The sequence below is a fragment of the Ascaphus truei genome, chromosome 1, assembly GCF_040206685.1.
Source record: "Ascaphus truei isolate aAscTru1 chromosome 1, aAscTru1.hap1, whole genome shotgun sequence".
Taxonomy (NCBI): Eukaryota; Metazoa; Chordata; class Amphibia; order Anura; family Ascaphidae; genus Ascaphus; species Ascaphus truei.
In genome coordinates this window covers 412998056-413015792 of record NC_134483.1, presented here as the reverse complement: position 1 = coordinate 413015792, position 17737 = coordinate 412998056, and the positions used below count along the sequence as shown (strand labels likewise).

Below are 17737 nucleotides of genomic sequence, written 5' to 3'. Positions count from 1 at the left end.
GCGCAGGCGTGCCCAACTGTCTGTAACGGCTCCTTCGCATGCGCGCCGAGCGTGGGAGGCCTGCGCATGCACGCCGAAGGCCTCCGCGTACACGCCGAGCTGGCAACACTGACGGCCTTTTCTGCCTGCAGGTACGTCACTTCTGTGGCTGCACTTTCGTCACCATGAAGGCGATTAACTCCAAGGCAAATTTTCATTTGGTATGGATGCCAGCAAAGACATTTCACTTCAAAAACCGCACCCCCAAATACAAAAAACCTTCCTCCCCTAAATACATACAATCTCCAACCCCCAAATACACATATTAAAAAAATAAAATACATATAACCCCCCAAATACATATACAAATACACCCCCACAATACATATAAAAATACCCCCCTCCCAATACATATAAAAATACAGACTTACCTTGGGGATGGTCTCAAGCCGGCCCGGTGGCTGCGGGGGGCACGGTGGCCAGACAAAGCAGTTGCCGCCGGGCACTGGCTCTCCCCCAGCTGCATGCCTCTACCTCACTCTGTCCCACGCCGAGCTTCTGATGCTGGCGTGCGCCAGGCCTCTCATGCTGCAAGCGGAGCCCAGCTTATTTCCAGTGCGTGTCAACGTCACAGAAGCCCAGCATCAGAAGCTCGGCATGGACCAAAGTGAGGGAGAGGCCTGCAGCTGCAGGAGAGCCGGGGCCGCCGGCAACTGCTTTGTCCGGTCGTAGTGCCCCCCCCGAAGCCCGGGACACTTGTCCCGGCTCTTCCCCCTGTTGGTGGCTCTGCCGACGCACGTTCAGAGAGGTAATACCGGACACATACATGTCCGGTATTACCGCTAATTGTTTTACCGGACACAGGGGCAAAATACCGATCTGTCTGGTTTAATACCGGACACCAGGCAACTCTAATTTATGGGCATCAACTAAATCATACTTTATCATCTGGACAGGTAACTCCTTTTCTATGATTTCTCTTTCTTTCTTTTTTTTTGCTCTGTTTAAAAAGGTGATCTTTATATCCATCAAATTCTCTCTCGCACCTGCATCCAAAAGGTCAAACAATGCATACTCTCTAAGGAGCAAGGAGCACGGTATATAAGGGAAATGGGATAGAACATTATAGAGAAACAGAGAGAACAATATCTCCACCCTTCCCCCTCCTTTAACATTTTGTAAAATGCAACTTGCATTCTATAGTTGCCAATTACCATCCCTTATAGAGCACTGTCAATCTCAAAGGCTTGTAATAGTATTTCTTAACCGTCACAGGAGCAAAAAAAGCTACATTTCAGACAACACCATACAGTTTTCTTTTAAAATTGTGAATGTGGAGACTTCCAGTATGGCGCCAGAGGGTGAAATCACATCCCCCTGAGCGCCTGCAGCCCCACTGCTCCTACACAGATCAGCAGCTTAAACAACCAGAACAAATGATTTAAGGCAGTAGATAACAACTCACTGAATGATCCTGTGAACAGCAAAAAGGTGGCAGACTTTGCATACTCATGTGAGGGGGATATATATACATGTGTAGGCAGTCTCTGCAGAGACATCAGGCTGAATATAATCCTCAAAGTTTCAATCCAGCTGAACAGAGGAGGAAAAGCAGGAAAATCTCCACAGCAAGACAGCAACTTGAAAAGTAAGAAGAAGCATTTATATGGAGACATTTCTCTCCAGGCAGACACAGATGCCCCCCAAATATCAGCGAAAGCAGGTGAGAGCTGGAAGAAAGTCAGAGGACACCAAGATGGCTTCCAAGCACATACAGTAGAGGAGCTGCATGCGGAATCAGAGGTGTCTCAGGAGGCAGAAACTCCCAGGGATTATGGTGAATTAGCCAGGGCTGTAGCAAAAGTATTGATGTCTGCTTTAAATTAACATTTTGAAATATTGCAAAAAAAAAAAATCCCTAGATGATCTTAAAGGGGAATTAACCCTGAAAAACACCAGGATGGGGGAAGTTGAATCTAGAGTGGGGGTCCTAGAAGATGTATCCTCAGAAATGCAGCAGGACATTCAAACTCTTAAAAAAAGAAATACAACTTTAGAGGACAAGGTGGAGGACCTGGAAAACAGGTCACACAGAAATAATATAAGATTAATAAGAGCCCCTGAAGAGGTGAAATCCTCTCAATTGCAGAATTTCTGCACAAAATGGCTGCCTGAATCTCTGGGACTACAGTACCACATGATCAGACTAACATCAAAGTGGAAAGGGCTCACAGACTTGGTCCGGTTAGGCAGAACCAGGAAGGTAGGCCACTAGCAGTAATTGCAAAGTTTCTGGACTTTAATGCAAAATCAACAATATTAAGAGCCTATAAGAATTCGGGTGGCCTTAATTATGAGGGAAAGAAGATCCTAATCTTTCAGGACTATTCTGCTGCAGTATCAAATAAAAGACAGAAGTTCAGTAAAGTTTGCAGTATGCTATATAAGCAAAATAAAACATTTTCCCTGGGATATCCTGCCACCTTAAGAGTCTTCATAAATGGAGGGGCCAAAATATTTTCTGAGACAGAAGCAGCAAAGCACTTTATCCACCAGCATGCTGCAGAACTGGAGGACAGAACCTCAGAAAGGAGACGGCGATAAAGCATGGAGGAAAATAGCGTAGCCAAGAAAAAAAAAGGCTCCTCTGCAAGATCCCCGCACCGCTGAGATGGGCCAGGCTAAGAGTGACAAGATGTCCCGGTTTGGCCGGGACAGTCCTGGTTTGGCCGGGACAGTCCCGGTTTTTTAATGTCTGTCCCGGCTGCCCGACATTCTTTAAAATGTCCCGTTTTTTTGTGGTTGTCCCGGTTTTGACCATCAGAGCAGGGAGGGCAGCAGAGAGCAAGAATGCAGGGAGGAGAGCAGGGGCCAGGTCTGAGCTGCAGAGGGTGGGGGCGGGGTTAGAGTCTGCAGAGCCCCGTCAGTGAGACAGTAACAGCTTTCAGTGTCTGCTGCCAGGGCTCAAGATGGCTTCCCCCACCCATGCTCCACAGTGACAGGTAGGGACAAACACACACTCACTCACTATAGGGAGACAGAAACTCAGCATGGGGAGAGAGACACACACAGCATGGGGAGAGAGACACACACACAGCATGGGGAGAGAGACACACACACAGCATGGGGAGAGAGACACACACACAGCATGGGGAGAAAGAGAGACACAGCATGGGGAGAGAGGAGGGAAGGGGGAGAGAGAGGAGGGAAGGAGGGGAGAGAGGAGGGAAGGGGGGAGAGAGGAGGGAAGGGGTGTAGAGAGAGGAGGGAATGGGGGTAGAGAGAGGAGGGAATGGGGGTAGAGAAAGGAGGGAATGGGGGTAGAGAGAGGAGGGAAGGGGGGAAAGGAGGGGAGGGAGAGACTGGAGGGAAGGCAGGAATGGAGGGGGGAGGGAGAAAATGGAGGGAAGGGGGGAGAGAGAATGGAGGGACACACACGCCCCCTCCCTTAATAGCCACGCCCCCCGCTCCTGTTCTAAAATTATTGCAGGACAGAGATCGCTCATGCTTGGAGAGTTGGTGACGTCACCGCTCTCGAGCATGAGCGAGCTCAGCGGCAGCGTGGCCGCAGCCTTATATAAAGGTGTGCTAGACAATATCAGTTTAAAAACTAACCAATGACGGGACTGGTTTCACGGAATGTTAGGGGTATTAACTCCCCAATTAAAAGGAACAAAATATTAAAACATCGAAGCGCTTAAAAGCTGATATAGCACTTATTCAGGAAACACATCTAAACAGGGAGGAGAGTAAGAAACTCCAGACTAACTGGGTAGGTGAATGCGTATTCTCCCCAAAGAAAAAGGGGGTTGGGGGGAGGTAGCGACTGATAAGCAAAACACTACATATGAACTTATATCAACTTGGAGTGACACAGAGGGAAGGGTGGTATAGTGTGTTCTCAAGGTCAATAATATAGATATAAGTATATATAATATTTATGGCCCGAATGAACGGAGCCAACCTTTCTTCCAGAGTGTAAATGATAAATTGTTAAATTGTTGAAAGAACGAGGAGGTAACCTAATTGTGGACGGTGATTTTAACACTGTCAGTGATCCATTTTTAGATAAATCTTATCTTAATCAGAGAAAAGGAAAATCAAGATCTGCACAGAGAAGCATAGGGCTGTTACAAGAAACATTGGAGGCTATTTAACTGAGAGAGTATACCTTTTTCTCTCACCTGTATAACGCTTTCTCAAGAATAGACTATATTCTAATAAGCAACCATATGATGGACAAGGTGTCCGCAGTGGCGATTGAAGATATAATCATATCAGGCAATGCACCAGTATGGTTAGAGATAAATTTAGGATTTAAGGAACACAAAAATAGAATCTGGAGATTTCCATCTTATCTTCATAATAATGAGGAGTTTAAAGATTTTCTGCTCAATTACTGGTACTATTTCCAGGAAACAAACGCAATTACACCAAAATGAGGCAAAATTGTATTGGGAAACCACTAAAGCGGTAATGAGAGGCAAGATTCTAACATATATGAGCAAACGTAGGAAAGAAACAGAAGCAGAATACATGAAATCTAGCAAGGAACTGAACAGGACGTTCTGTCACTTCAAACAAAATCCCACCCCACAAACAGGGACAAATACATGGACGCAAAGAATGTATGTGAAATATAGCCACACTGAAAGGAACAAAAAAAGCTCCAATTTAGAGACCTTAACCTTTATTAGTATGGTAACAAGGCAGGTAAAGTATTAGGAAATCTAGTTAGACGCGGTACACAGCCAAAACACATACTTTGGATGCGTAAAGCTTCAGATGAACCAACATCAGCTCCTGAAGAAATATGTTCAGTGTTTAGGGACTTTTATCAAAAATTGTATACTACCAGTGAGCAGGATGATGTAGTTGAAGACAAGTTTTTACAGGGATTAAAGTTCCCAAAATAACAAATGAAGAGCAACAAGAACTTAACGCTCCAATTACCAGGGAAGAAATAGAGGCTGTCATAAAGAAACTTAAAAATGGGAAGGTACCAGGGCCTGATGGCTTTACGGCCGAATTCTATAAGATCTTTGGGCCAGATGTAGGACTACCCATGCAAAACGCCTTCAAAGAGAGAGTACACAGAGGGGAATATTTGTAAACTGGGAAAACAGCATTCATCAGAATTTTACATAAAGAAGGTAAAGACCCCCTTGTGCCAGGTTCATATCGACCCATATCCTTATTAAAGCAGGATGTATTTCTCTAAAAAATTCTGGCAGAGAGGCTGGCCACAGTATTACGAGAACATAAGAAACGTATTAGGAGCGGGGTTGCCACCTCTCCGGGTTTCACCCGGAGACTTCGGGTTTGGCATCCCTTTCTCCGGGCTACGGGTTTGTCCCTGAAATCTCCGGGTGGGCGGTGGTCTGGACGGCAGTGAGCAGTGGTGCGCAATGACAGGAGCCGGGCGGCAGAGGATTGGATGGCTGTGGTGGAGGGTGCTGCGTGCGCACACACACACACACGAGCGCTCCCAAGTACCCCCAATTCGGAAGTCAAGTCCTCCTTGACTTTCTTTGTCTCCACTGCAGCCAGCTACAGGTCACTCACCGGTTCCTGTCCTGCCCTGCATTGCGATGCCACGCTGCTCAGTGCTCACTGAATCACACTGTCACTCCGTCCTCTCTGGCTCCTCCTCCTCCTGCTCGGGCTGCTGCTTCAAGTGCCTGTTCCCCTGCTTCAAGTTTGTTTATTTATTACTAAGGTGCACTGGGATGTATCTAAATATATATTTATATATATTTATAGTGTGTGTGTGTGTGTGTGTGTGTGTATATATATGTGTGTGTGTGTGTGTGTATATATATATGTGTGTGTGTGTGTATATATATGTGTGTGTGTGTGTGTGTGTGTATATATGTGTGTGTGTGTGTGTGTGTGTGTGTGTGTGTGTGTGTATATATATGTGTGTGTGTGTGTGTGTATATATATATATGTGTGTGTGTGTGTGTGTGTGTATATATGTGTGTGTGTGTGTGTGTGTGTGTGTGTGTGTGTGTGTGTGTGTGTGTGTGTGTGTGTGTGTGTGTGTGTGTGTATATATGTGTGTGTGTATATGTGTGTGTGTATATGTGTGTGTGTGTGTTTGTGTGTGTGTGTGTGTCTGTATATACACACACACACACACAATGTATATGTGTGTGTATGCAACTTGCTGCTGCTGCTACCGCCACTAGTGATTCAAGATGTTTTGTGAGATTGTCATCAGTGTTGGTTATAAATAATAGAAATGACATAAACTAATATACAATTCCATGTACCATTAACGCAGCAACCGTACCTGCAACAGCAATGTCTTCGGCATCTCCCCCTACAACTACTGTCAATAAGGCTGCGCGGCGTAAAATGGCGCTGCCTTGCCATGCCAACGGGAACGTCACGTGACGTAACAGCATTACGTGATTCCCGTTGCCATGACAATGAGATGCCACATGTCATGACGTGATGCGGTGCCACGTTGTCATGGCAAAATGACGCCGCGTGACGTTGCGTGGCGTGCCGTTGTCATGGCAACAGTGTCATTTAAAATAAAATAAAAATCTCCGGGTTGGCCGTCAGTCGAAGGTGGCAACCCTGATTAGGAGCCCTTTATTGGACAAAACCAAATCCACAAGATAATAGGATAATAGGAACAATGTAATTATTTCGGTAGACGTGGAAAAAGCCTTTGATAATGTTAGATGGGAATTTTTATTTGATATACTTCAAAGAATGGAAATATCGGGCATGTTTCTTAACATGATTAGAACTATGTATGAGGGTCCAAAGGCACAGATCATGGCAGCAGGAATACTCCCCCAGGAATTCAATTTATACAGAGAGGCAAGGGTGTCTCGTCACCATTGCTATTCAACATAGCAATTGAACCATTGGCTATTTTCCTTAGGGACATGGCAGACTACAAAGGCATTGAAATAGGAAATAAGAAAGTGAAATTGTCTCTTTTTGCGGATGACCTTCTGATGTTTGTCTCTAATCCGGAAACAGCGGTTAAAAAAATATGAGACACTTAAAGAATATGGAAAATGTATGGGGTTTATAGTCGATGCCTCCAAAACTGAGATTCTAGTGCTGTCTCGCAAAAATAATGTTAGGTAGGAGGAAGACCTCCCTTTTAAAAAGACAAGACAGCCAATGAAATACTTGGGGGTTAATGTAGACCCCGACCTAGAAAAATTGTACGCAAGCAATTTTAAATCAATCCTAACCAAAGTGATTAAAGAACTGGAAAGCTGGCAAGGCCTCCTATTGAACTTAGCGGTTAGATACCAAATCGTTAAGATGATCAGCTTCACTAGGATTATATACCAATTGCAGATGCTGCCTATTCTAGTTCGCCATACAGACATAAAATTGATTAATAGTGCAATAAATAAGTTTATATGGAACAAAGGCAGAAATAGAATTGCAATGTCAAAACTATTTATCCCAAAGGAACTTGGTGGAGTGAGTTTACCTGACATTATAAAATACAATTTGGCATGCATAGCCAGGCATATGGAGACTGGCTAATGGACAAAGAAATATATTCCTGTACAAAACTTGAGGAATAAATGGTGCTCCCAATCACGCTGAAAGAGTTCTTACACACGACTTGGGGAAATATACCTTTAGTAATTAGAGGGAATCCACTGATAAAAGACACATGGGCCACGTGGAAGACACTGAGAAAAAAGTGTGGGATGTTCTACAAAATGTCCAAATTTCTGCCTATACAAGGTAACATAAAATTTGAACCAGGTCGATCTCAAAATATGTTTAAGACGTGGGAAACCAAGGGAATAAAAAATATAGGGCAGCTGGTAGATACTGTACAGAACGGGAACGCTTTATGTCATTTGAAGAGCTCAGAGTTAAGAAGGAATTCCCACAATCTCACTACTTCCCCCACATGCAGATCATACATTACTGTAAGAGTCTAGAGAACTATAAGAAATAGATATTAGAAAACAACATGTTTGATAGCTACTTTAGGACTGAAAATAATATTACATATTCATGGCAAGCAATTGCAAAAAGTGGCATCCAAGTGGAACAAGGACTTCCCAGAAATAACTGAGATTGACTCTTTGCTGGTAGGATTGGGTAGAACCAGGAAAATAATAATATCAGAGACATGGAGGGAATTACAATTTAAATTACTACATAGAGCATATTATGTGTTTGATATCCAATATAAACAGATCGAAAATGATAAAAATAAATGCCTGAAATGTCTGCTTATTAAAGCGATCTAAAACACTGCCTATGGGAATGCCCATGTATATCTGATTTTTGGGAGCAGGTTCTAATATATATACATGACAAGATAAAAGTGGTAACTGTGAAGGAACCTCTATCGGTTTTATTTGGGAACATGGAGGGGTGGAAAGAAGTTAATGGGGATTTAGGAATCCCAAGGATTGCTGAAATTATACTCCTGGCAGCTAGAAAGTCTATAATGGTGCAATGGGTGAAGTATGACCCTCCAAACTTGGAAACGGTTAAAACATATCTCACTCAGCTAATGACCTTAGATAAATAAACAGAGACCAATACGGAACAAAAAAATGGGATTTTTTTACAAAATGGGAACCCTTTATTGAGTCCCTTCCACAGAGTGAAAAAGACCAAATATATCAGGCTTTCGCACACACATCCTGGAGTCTCTTGCGGCAAATCGCTCAAGGCCATAGATGAGGTAAACAGAGGGAGAAAAGAACCAGGTTAAATGGGTATCAAGACAGGAGAACAGTATATCCGAACCTAACGTCTGTAATATGTGTCTGACTAAAGTTATGTTTTGTACATTCTGTGAGTTCATTATTTAATTTAAAAATTGTGTATTTTTTAGTTAAATTTGAGCATCTGATTTATACCTTTTTACTTATATATATTTTTTTTTCTAAGTATAATTGAAACATAGAAAATTGTAAAGATGTGTTGAAATCTGTCATGTTTACCAGCAATGTTAAAAAATCAATAAAAATAACAATGAGAAAAAAAATGTGAATGTGACTCTATTGTTAATCAGCTGCTTTGACGATTTAACAACTACTGTCAGTGCATGATGTAACTAATGTGGCACAATGCAATTGGTCAACGTGTAAATATAGGTTAACTACAGATAGATAGGTATTACTAGTTCTACAATGATTTAGCTTTGAGCAACAAAGACCATTATTCACAATTGTACAGTATGGTAGCTTTTTTGAAGACTTATCCAGCAGCAATTTAGGTTTTTGTGAAAAGAATATTGCTCGCTTCACTTTGCCTTCTATTATTATTATTATCGATTATTTGTAAAGCGCCACCATATTCTGCAGCGCTGTACAATGGGGTACAGAGATCTGATAATGACAATCAAATTTACATGCAAATACAAATAATATGTACAGGCAGATACTAAAGGTAATGAGGGACCTGCTTGTGAGGAGTTTACAATCCAGAGGGAATGAGGGACAATGTTGAAACAAAAAGGTAAAGTGGCTGCTCATTGTGGGAAGGAGTATACCTCAGGTTGGAGTTAGATCCAGCCCGACAGGTATCCCATTAAAATTTGAGGGTGGGGATGTTATGTGGTGTTACATAGTGTGGCGTTTGGTCCAGCCGCACAGAAGGTCCCAATGAGGTTATAGGGGGAGGGGAGCTGGATGTTAGAGGTATGTCAGATACAGTAGGCTTACTTGAAAAGCTGTGTTTTCAGTGAGTTTTTAAACGTCTAACATCTGGGGGAAAGGCTGATGGTACGTGGTGGGGAATTTCAGAGAAAGGGGGCAGCGAGGTAGAAGTCTTGAAGGCGGGAGTGAGAGGAGGTAATAAGACAGATGTCGCGGGCAAGACCTAGGAGGTGTTTAGAGATATATTTGGGGCTAAGGGCTGAGCTGTAAGGGGTGGCAGCGTCGTTGAGGGCTTTGTAAGTCAGAGCTAGGGTTTTAAATGTGATTGTAGAGGATATGGGAAGTCAGTGTAGGGATTTGCATAGTGGAGCAGCAGAAGTGGTTGAGTGAGATAGAGGAGTCTGGCAGCAGCGTACTGGATGGACTGGTGATTCGATAGGCAGACAAGGGGAATGCCAACTAGGAGACGGATGCAGTAGTCAAGGCGGGAGAAGATTAGTGAAATAGGATTTTAGTTGCACCAGGAGTGAGAAAAGGGCATAACCTGGCAGTGGTGGAGACAGTAGGACTGTGAGGAATGAAAGAGAGATGAGAGTCAAGGATGACCCGAAGACAGCAGGCTTGAGGTTTTCAGATAGTGGTGTTATTGACAGTGAGGGAGAGTTTGGCAGTGGAAGGGAGAAAGAGTATTAGTTCTGTAACAGTGGGGCTGAGAGACAGTTGTTGACATGGGATAGGAGAGAGGGGGAGAGGTAAATTTGGGTGTCATCAGCATAGACATTATACTGAAAGCCAAAAGATTGTATTAGTTCACCAAGGTAAGAGCAGATGTCCAAGGAGAGAGCCTTGTGGGCCCACAACAGAGAGAGGGAGTGAAGAGGAGAGACCAGAGAAGGAAACACTGAAGGAGCGATTGGATAGGTAGAAAGCTGCATCACAGAGGCCAGTCGAGTGGACAGTTGTCAGGAGAGAGGGGTGATCAACAATGTCAAAAGCATCAGAGAGATCCAAGAGAATTAGTAAGGAGAAGTGACCCTTAGACGTAGATATGAGTAGGTCATTGGCCACTTTTGTTAGTGCTGTCTTAGTTGAATGTAGAGGACGGAAACGAGATTACAAAGAGTTGGAGGAGAGAAAGTGAGTAAAGCGATTGCATACAAGCAGGGCTGGCGTGATGGCGGTGCCCCGTGGTTACAGAGGCACCACACTCTACCCCACAACAATTAAACTGATTGCCAGGGTAAAGCGCAGGGCCTCTGCAACTCTCTTACATTCTCCTTCACGATGTCATACTGCAGTGTCCCTCATAATGGCGCCACGATGTCAAATGGTGTCGTTTTGCCATGAGAATGGGGCATCACGTGAAGTTGTGACGTTATGCATCGTCACTTTGTTCTGACTACGGGACGCCCTGTGGCACCACATTGCCATGGTGTCGCGTGAGGGACTACGATGATTATAGGGGGGAGATGATGAGAGAAGCACTGAGACCCCATCCTTCTAACAACAATATGGTTAAAGCAGCTGTACTTTAATTTTAAGATGCCCAATTTATTAACTAACCTTTCAACAGTCTTTCTAAATCATTCCTGATCTTTTGTACTGTTGCAGTTCTTAAATATCTGCTCTCATCTTCTAGGTCTTTAGGGACATCAAACAAAGAAAATAGGCCACCATTTCCATTTGTCGGAGTGTGAGAGTTGAGATGTGATAGGAATGTTGATAGATAGATAGATAGATAGATAGATAGATAGATAGATAGATAGATAGATAGATAGATAGATAGATAGATAGATAGATAGATAGAATATATTTCCCAACAATGTCACAAAGTTAGTGGAACTTTCAACTAGAAGATCTGTTTGTGCAGCATATTTCTACCTGCATGATTTCATTGGAGCATCTACCGAGTTTTCTAACCTTTTGTGATTCAATTTTATATGATATACATAAAGGACAAAAAAAAACAATGAGAAATATTTTCAAGTGTGCTTATATTTTCTATGTCTTGCACAAAAAAACTTTTGGGGACGGTCCATACATATAAATAGCCTGCCCGTTAGGGTGTAGTAAAGTCTTAGACCTCATGCAATCTGTCTTTTTCTATATGAAGTATACCCTTATTTCCAAGGCGTTTTTGAATTCGGTGTTATAATGGCTTCAACCACTTGAAACTGTTCCATACATCAAATACTACATCAATGAAGAAATACTTCCGCAAGTTTACATACTGTACATCCTATAGATTCAGTGCTGTAGGAACAACCTGCTGTTGTTCCATCCAATACCTTGTTGACATACATGTATTTGACAGTTTCTATCATATCACCCCTCTCACTCCTATCTAAAGCATACAAAGTGCTTTATTATTTCCTCATGAAAGTACTCTCACATACATCCTTCTGGATTTATGCCGTCCAGAATTAAACACTGTACTCAAGTTGACATCTTACAATTATCTATGAAGTGGAATGACCACCACTTTCCTGGGATTTCATACCTTTCACTGACCAACCAAACACCCCATGGACAATCTTTTTGTTACTTTCCTTGCCTACTTTCTAGTTATCGGTACAAATCACACATGTCCTCTAAGATGGTTTACTGTATTCATGTAGTCATAAACTCCCTGTACTGTATCCAACGCCACCTTTATAAAAGTTTTTTTTTTTTTTTAAATCAAAGTGCAGGTAAACGCATTCTTTCTTTTTTTAGCAACGTATCATAAAACATTTATAAAAGTTTTCATCTTCATCTCTAGAAACTGAATGCATAGTCATAAAAAACCTGTGACTGCCAGCATCAAGTTGCTGAGTGTTACATGCATGACATAGAAAGATATCATTGTTTCAAGGTAATAAAATGTGGAATACCTGATAACTTCATCAGAAAATCAGATGCCATCTTGACCGAAATGTCCTGGCTGAAAAGGGATGACGGGCAAGCAACAAAGTCCAAGGGGTCTTTCAGCTTCATGCTGCTGTTACTGTTGGGTATGTCAGTGCTGTTGATAGTAAAGGGCACAACAGAAGGGAAGTCATTGTCTTTAGGTTCCTCTTTGATGGGTAATGAAGAGACAACTACGGTGCTAATCTGACGCAACGCCTCTGGAAGAAGAGACCCATGTGCAGGTGAAGAATTCTCATCATCTTGGTTGACCAAAGAATCATCAAAAGGGGATCCTTTAATGTCCATTTCACTAGGTTCTTCCTTCACCTTGGCCCCAGTCCGCAGGAAGTGTTGATGGCAGCGCATGTGGAGTTTCAGGCTAAAATGGCGGGAGGAGGTGAAAGGGCAGAGCTGGCACTGAAAGGTCTCCCCTCTGTCCTGGTGCTGATGGACCTGGTGGAGGGATCAGTAAGCACAGTAGATGATATCAATTAGATTCTTCCATTGACGTCACTGAATAGGACAGTTCTTTTTAGAAACATGGCAATCACAATGAAGTGAACAAACTTAGCCCTGTAGCATCTTATCTAATACTTGTAGTGGTTGTTTCACGATTTAAGATATGCTTAATATCTTTGCAAATTAATGCATAAAACACTAACTGCAGAACACACAATGAAACTGCTTTTGTTAGGAGCCACTTTGAGCTTACGTTTAACAGAGTCAGAATGGCAACGATCAGACAGGTTTTAGAAAATCCCAATGGTGGCCATATAAAAAAGCAGTTTTCATGTCATTTTATTTTCTAAAAAAAAAAAGGGGGGGGGGGGAATTGAATCATTGCCTGCATGTTTATTCCATACACACAAAACATCATTGACAGAAGTGCAGCAAAGCACTGAACTGCCCTCCATGTGGTACCACAGCGATGCTCTTCTCAGTTCTGGAGTGATCTTCAAGGCCCTTCACTGCCACACAAGAAATATAACACACCACAAAGCAACAAGTTGCAGGCCCTTACTGCAGTAATGAGAATGGACTGTATGTTCCTTTTTCCATAAATATGTTCTGTCTCGATGTGATACACACACACACAATTAAAAACATGAGCAACTAAAGTCAGTAGTGGATATATAATTTACTAGGTTGTGTATCAACAGGTTAATAACTACTCCCAAGTGCAGCCAAGCCAGTGGAAAACAATTTCAAGAAGATCTACCAGCAATAACAGGATAGCACACAGAGATGAAAAACCTTTCATAGTTGCAAGGCAATCACTATGCACTTGTAGCTCTATATAAGAGCCCAGGCTCATTTTGTGACACGAGTACAAAGCAGTCTTTAGATTTTTATGTACAGTAAGTAACCTTACCTTCATGTGCGATTTCAGATTGTCCTTACGGGCACAACGAAATGGACACAGTGGACACTGATGGCTTTTTAAACCCGTGTGAATCACCATGTGTCTTTTCCAATAACTCTTCCTTTTTATTACCAATCCACAAATCGGGCACTGAAAAGGTTTCCCTCCTTCTTCTTCTGGAGCTTTGTAAATTCAATAAATATATACAAAGAAAAAAAATAATAATAAGATTTATTTAAATTCACATATTAATTATCATCTAAGCAGCAGTTTATGGTATACCCGTGTATTTTTTTAACATATTGCACTGCAAGAGAATACAGCTTTGTCAAAAGGAGCAATCCCAACCAAAATCAACTTTGAGCCACATATATATTGGAGTGGCCAATTACAGGTACCACCCATATCCTCCCCTCCCTCCCAAAAAAAGTATCTCAATAATAATAATGAATTGCAGTATTCTGCATTGACACTGTAGAGTGGGACCACGTGGTTACTATTTTCTTCTACCAGCATCCCCTACTTGGGTCATCCTTAATATTTATTGGCTTCCCCAGTCGTGACAGTAGATGAGAATTTAAGGTGCAACTCGCTTTATTTGAAAAGGTCCAAAGCCTGCGGTATAGTCTTCACATGGCGACTTTTTTTGTTTATTCGCACTTTGTCCATTCCACCAGGCAGAACAGAGCAGTTATCCATAGGCATCAATGGGTCTTATCAGAAAACACGTCTTATCTTCATCTTCTCAGATAAGGTTCTGCTATGTCAGGCGTGACCAACTCCAGTCCTCAAGGGCCACCAATAGGTCAGATTTTCAGGATATCCGTGCTTCAGCACAGATGGTGCAGTCTTCAACTGAGCTACTCATTGAGCCACGTGTGCTGAAGCAGGGATATGCCTAATACCTCTTCCTTTAGCCCTTGAGGACTGGAGTTGGCCTCCTCTAGTCTAAGTGTACTAATGTCACAAACTCCCACATTCATCAAGCTCCTTTCATTAACACTCCCAAAACGGCATTATCACCCGTTGACCCGTAACAGAGCCTGATAAATATCTCCCGGAATGAGATTTCATTCATCAGTTTAGGTTTTGGTCTCATTTTCAGGAATAAAATAAAGTGAGTATTTTCAGAGTGACCTTCAGGGAGTGGTGGAAGGATCTAGATTGTAACCTTTTGAACGGCCGTATTGGGGTTAAAGTAATATCAGTCCCCCCACCATAACTTTCCGCACCCATGATAATCACTGCAGGCTTGATTTACTAGGCGCCATTAACCCATTCGGTGCCGGAGGGTCCTGCCCCTTCCGTGACCATGGACCCTCAAGCATTGATAGATCACGACTGCTCTTCTGAGCGATCACGTGATCGCTCCTGGGTTTCGGAAGGTCAGACAGAAACTGAAGGGGAAGGTCCCACCCCCTTCTCTCTATAACTCTCTAATAACAAACAGCCCCTTAAAAATAACAAAAAGCCATGACATACAGCGTATGTCATAAGTGCACTGAAGTGGTTAAACTAGAACAGGGTTTCCCAAACTTTTTTTTCCGTGACCCGGTTATTTTTTAACTTTTTTTTCGTGACCCACTAAAATTTTTATCGCCAATACTGGCCTATAGGGCCTGCACAGACACACACACAGCCACTGATATACACACACACAGCCACTGATACACACACAGACACACACACAGCCGCTGATACACACACACAGCCACTGATACACACACACGCAGCCACTGACACACACACCCAGCCACTGACACACACGCAGCCAAACAGACACTGCTACACACACACACACACACTGATACACACACACACTGATACACACACAGAGACACTGCTACACACACAGAGACACTGCTACACACACACAGAAACACTGATACACACACACTTACACTGATACTGATACACACAGACACTGATTCACACACACACACACACAGACACTGATACACACACACACTAGCTCTCCCCTATACGCACACAGACACAAACCGTGAATTACAGGCAACGATGGATGTGAGTGACTGGAGGGGGGGCCAGGGACACTTGGTGGGAGAGGGGGGGGCAGGGACACTTGGGTGGGAGAGGGGGGGGCCAGGGACACTTGGGTGGGTGGGAGGTTTGGGGGCCAGGGACACTTGGGTGGGTGGGAGGGGGCCAGGGACACTTGGGTGGGTGGGAGGGGGCCAGGGACACTTGGGTGGGTGGGAGGGGGCCAGGGACACTTGGGTGGGTGGGAGGGGGGGGGGCAGGGACACTTGGGTGGGTGGGAGGGGGGGGGGCAGGGACACTTGGGTTTGGGCAGGGACACTTGGGTGGGTGGGAAGGGGCCAGGGACACTTTGCCAGGGACACTTGGGTGGGAGGGGGCCAGGGACACTTGGGTGGGTGGGAGGGGGCCAGGGACACTTGGGTGGGTGGGAGGGGGCCAGGGACACTTGGGTGGGAGGGAGGGGGCCAGGGACACTTGTGTGGGAGGCAGTGACTGGGTGGGGTGACTTACCTTGCCACCGGACGCTTTCCCCTGCTGCCTCCGAAATCCCCTGCTGCCCAGGACAGGAGGTGGGCTTGGAGGCACGGGAGGTGGGCTCGGGAGGGGGTGCCACTGGAGGTGAGCTCGGGAAGCTGGCCGCGGGGGGAAGCGGGCCGCAGTAGGAGCTTGTACTTCCACCCTGCCCCATGTAACGTGCGGGCCGCAGAGGAGCTGGTACTTCCTCCTCCGTCCCACGTTGGGAGCGGGGGGGAGGAAGGGAGCGGAAGGGAGCGGGCCCTGCTTGACCTGCGCAAGCGCGCGGGACCGCGGGGGGAATCGCCGCCATTTTTTTTTAACTTGAGCGGGGGGTACGGGAGACACCGCGCGGCCAGCCTCGCTGTGACCCGGCAATTTTGGTGCCGTGGCCCGGTGCCGGGTCGCGACCCACCATTTGGGAAACGCTGAACTAGAACAAACAATGTGGCGTTACCTAAAACAGGAACTGCCATTATTTTCCTTGGGGAAACTCCTTATTCACCAAGATAATCATATGCAGAAATAACAGCAATAATTGAGCTCATTATAGAGTATAGTTTACTCTAGCTGCAGGTCCAAGTCAATGGGCCTTCTCCTAAATTGGTTTCTCCCTCTTGCAAAAGCCCTACTTCAGGATGTGGGATAAATATCACTTAGGCTGTACTTAGCTCATTTGCATATAATTTCCAACAATGTCTGTTACAAATAACACCGTGCTTTTTACAGAAGTAAATCCTATCATCACGTTAATTGCATTAGTCAGCACTGTGCTATGACTAGCGGGCGTTTACTTTGGTTAACATTAATTAAATAGGCTGCCGGAGTGAGTCTAGCCGTGCAAGTAGAATCTTTCCCCATTGTCTGGGTTTTCGTAGTGGCATGTGGAGTGGGAGAGGCGACCTCTGGCAAGCTGTAATGTTATATGGGAGCTTTTTAGGTTTACCTTCTCTAAACGAGACAAATGCATACATATAATCAATACTGCTTCATAAAGTACTCTGCAGCAGGGAGAGGAATAGATTTGTATTTTCTATGTAGTCCATTGAAGCAAGGCAAGAACTCACGTCCCGTCTTAACTATGGCTACTCATACTGCAGCTTATTAGCTCTCGTATACAACAGACTGAAAAAATAATAATATGCTAAACCTGTGAGGTTACCTGAGGACGTCAGGACCTGTCAAAGAGAATATGCAGTCAGTGACAATTTTAGGTGATAAGTATCACTACTTTTAATTGCATCATACATTACTATTACTCTTTACATCTTACTGACTAAATGGCTGATGATGGCTATACCAATAATCAAATTTTTACCTATGCAATTAAAAGTAGTGATTCTTATCACCTTATAGAACCATCACTGGCTGCATATTC

At 43.9% G+C, this 17737-nt stretch overlaps 1 protein-coding gene across 5 annotated transcripts in view; it reads right to left on the bottom strand.

Annotated features, from left to right (window-relative positions):
* ZNF827 (zinc finger protein 827) overlaps positions 1–17737 on the bottom strand; it is a 182718-nt gene that overhangs the window by 93867 nt on the left and 71114 nt on the right. For all 5 annotated transcript variants that reach the window (XM_075614080.1, XM_075614069.1, XM_075614088.1 and 2 more), the window contains exons 3-4: positions 13855–14027; positions 12467–12935 (exon numbers count right to left, since the gene is read on the bottom strand). In XM_075614080.1, coding sequence (XP_075470195.1) covers positions 12467–12935; positions 13855–14027 — 642 coding nt within the window. The remainder of the gene's footprint in view (positions 1–12466; positions 12936–13854; positions 14028–17737) is intronic.